This window comes from Mus caroli, chromosome 6 (assembly GCF_900094665.2).
Source record: "Mus caroli chromosome 6, CAROLI_EIJ_v1.1, whole genome shotgun sequence".
NCBI classification, from domain to species: domain Eukaryota; kingdom Metazoa; phylum Chordata; class Mammalia; order Rodentia; family Muridae; genus Mus; species Mus caroli.
Genome location: NC_034575.1, coordinates 120,830,955 through 120,832,391, shown reverse-complemented (window position 1 = coordinate 120,832,391; position 1,437 = coordinate 120,830,955). Strand labels below are relative to the sequence as shown.

At 54.8% G+C, this 1,437-nt stretch overlaps 1 protein-coding gene across 1 annotated transcript in view; it reads right to left on the bottom strand.

The window, feature by feature from the left end:
* Positions 1-1,437, bottom strand: part of Nop2 (NOP2 nucleolar protein) — an 18,328-nt gene that overhangs the window by 3,199 nt on the left and 13,692 nt on the right. Inside the window, exons 8-11 of the mRNA XM_029478267.1 lie at positions 800-986; positions 595-684; positions 321-443; positions 7-204 (exon numbers count right to left, since the gene is read on the bottom strand). Of these exons, the coding sequence (XP_029334127.1) occupies positions 7-204; positions 321-443; positions 595-684; positions 800-986 (598 nt within the window). The remainder of the gene's footprint in view (positions 1-6; positions 205-320; positions 444-594; positions 685-799; positions 987-1,437) is intronic.

Here is a 1,437-nt window from a genome sequence, read left to right as displayed (position 1 = left end):
GGAAAATTTCTTGAACTTGGCGATAAAGAAACCGTCCATATTGTGAGTGTGAGGGTAGAAGCGTCGGGTGGAACGCAGAGTGGGGTGAAAGCGCCTTGCTTGGAAGCGGGTAAAACCTTCCTGGCCGAAGTCCAGGCCGGTGGGCACCAGCCGCACATTCCTCTTCTTCAAGGCATAGTCTACCACCCACTCATTCTCTTCCACCTGGATGTGGAAAGGACAAATAGGAAGGATGGCCGTGCAGGTGGAGCTGAGAGAGCTCTCAAGAGTCCAGTGCCCTCCACAGCAGCCTCCACCATCTGCCCCCGCAGAGGTCTCACCGTAATGGAACAGGTGCAGTAGACCAGGTAGCCTCCGGTCTTGGAGGCAGCGTTCACTGAGTCGATAGCGCTGAGTAGCAGTTCCTTCTGAAGGTGGGCACAGCGCTGGATGTCTTTCTCATCCTGCCCAAAAGACCAGGAGTGAGGGACTTCATGAGACAGCCTGAGGAAGGGAGCGGCTGCCTACGGGGTCTTTGCTGATCACGACACTCCAGCCCCACAAGATCAGCCAAAGCCTCTCAAGCGGTCCCACTCCCAGGCCCAGGCCCCTCACCTTGTTCGTCTTCACAGCAGGGTCTTTGGAGATGACTCCTGTGCCACTACAAGGAGCGTCCAGTAGCACTCGATCAAAGCCCCCCACCACCTGTGGAAAGGAGCCGTCAGCCTGATGCTTGTTGCAAGCAATGCTTCTAATTTCATAAGGACAGCACAACACAGTGATGTCACCAAGGGCAAGCCTCAGAAAGACAAGAGCCCACCTTGGGGAACTGGCGCCCATCATAGTGGCTGATGATGGTGTTGGTGACTCCCAAGCGGTGCAGGTTGCCCACCACGCTCTTGAGCCGGTCTGCATTGGCATCGTTGGCAAGGATCACTCCTGTGTTCTTCATCAGCTGAGCTAGGGGCAGGGAGCAGGGAGTGCCAGCCAGCTCAGCAGCACTTCCTCTGCCTCACACCCACTACCTCCTCCACAGCCCAGAACCCATAGGCCAATCCCATCCCTTCAAGGCCAACTCCTTTCTGCCCAGACAGCCAGCACTAAGTCCATCCACATGGCTTCCCCTTCTGCTAACCATCTTTCTGGTCCTCCCCAGTTTAGGGAGAACAAAATCAGAAGTCAACCAAGGCCAGGCACAAGGTTAAATGACAGAGCTGAACTTGGAGCCTAGATTGCAGAAACTGCCCCTCCCTTTCTGCTAGGGGAATTGTGCATGCTAAAGCAAACTGCTCTACCACTCTGCCACAGCCTAGCCCCCTTGCCTAACTCCCCAATTTTAAACTCCAGGTTTCTGGCTCAGTCTCCTCTCTTCTATTTCCTAGAAGAGGCTTAGCTTCCTGTTACAACTGCCCCTCCCTTTCTGCGAGGTGAAGGCATACCAAACTGGATCACCTTTAA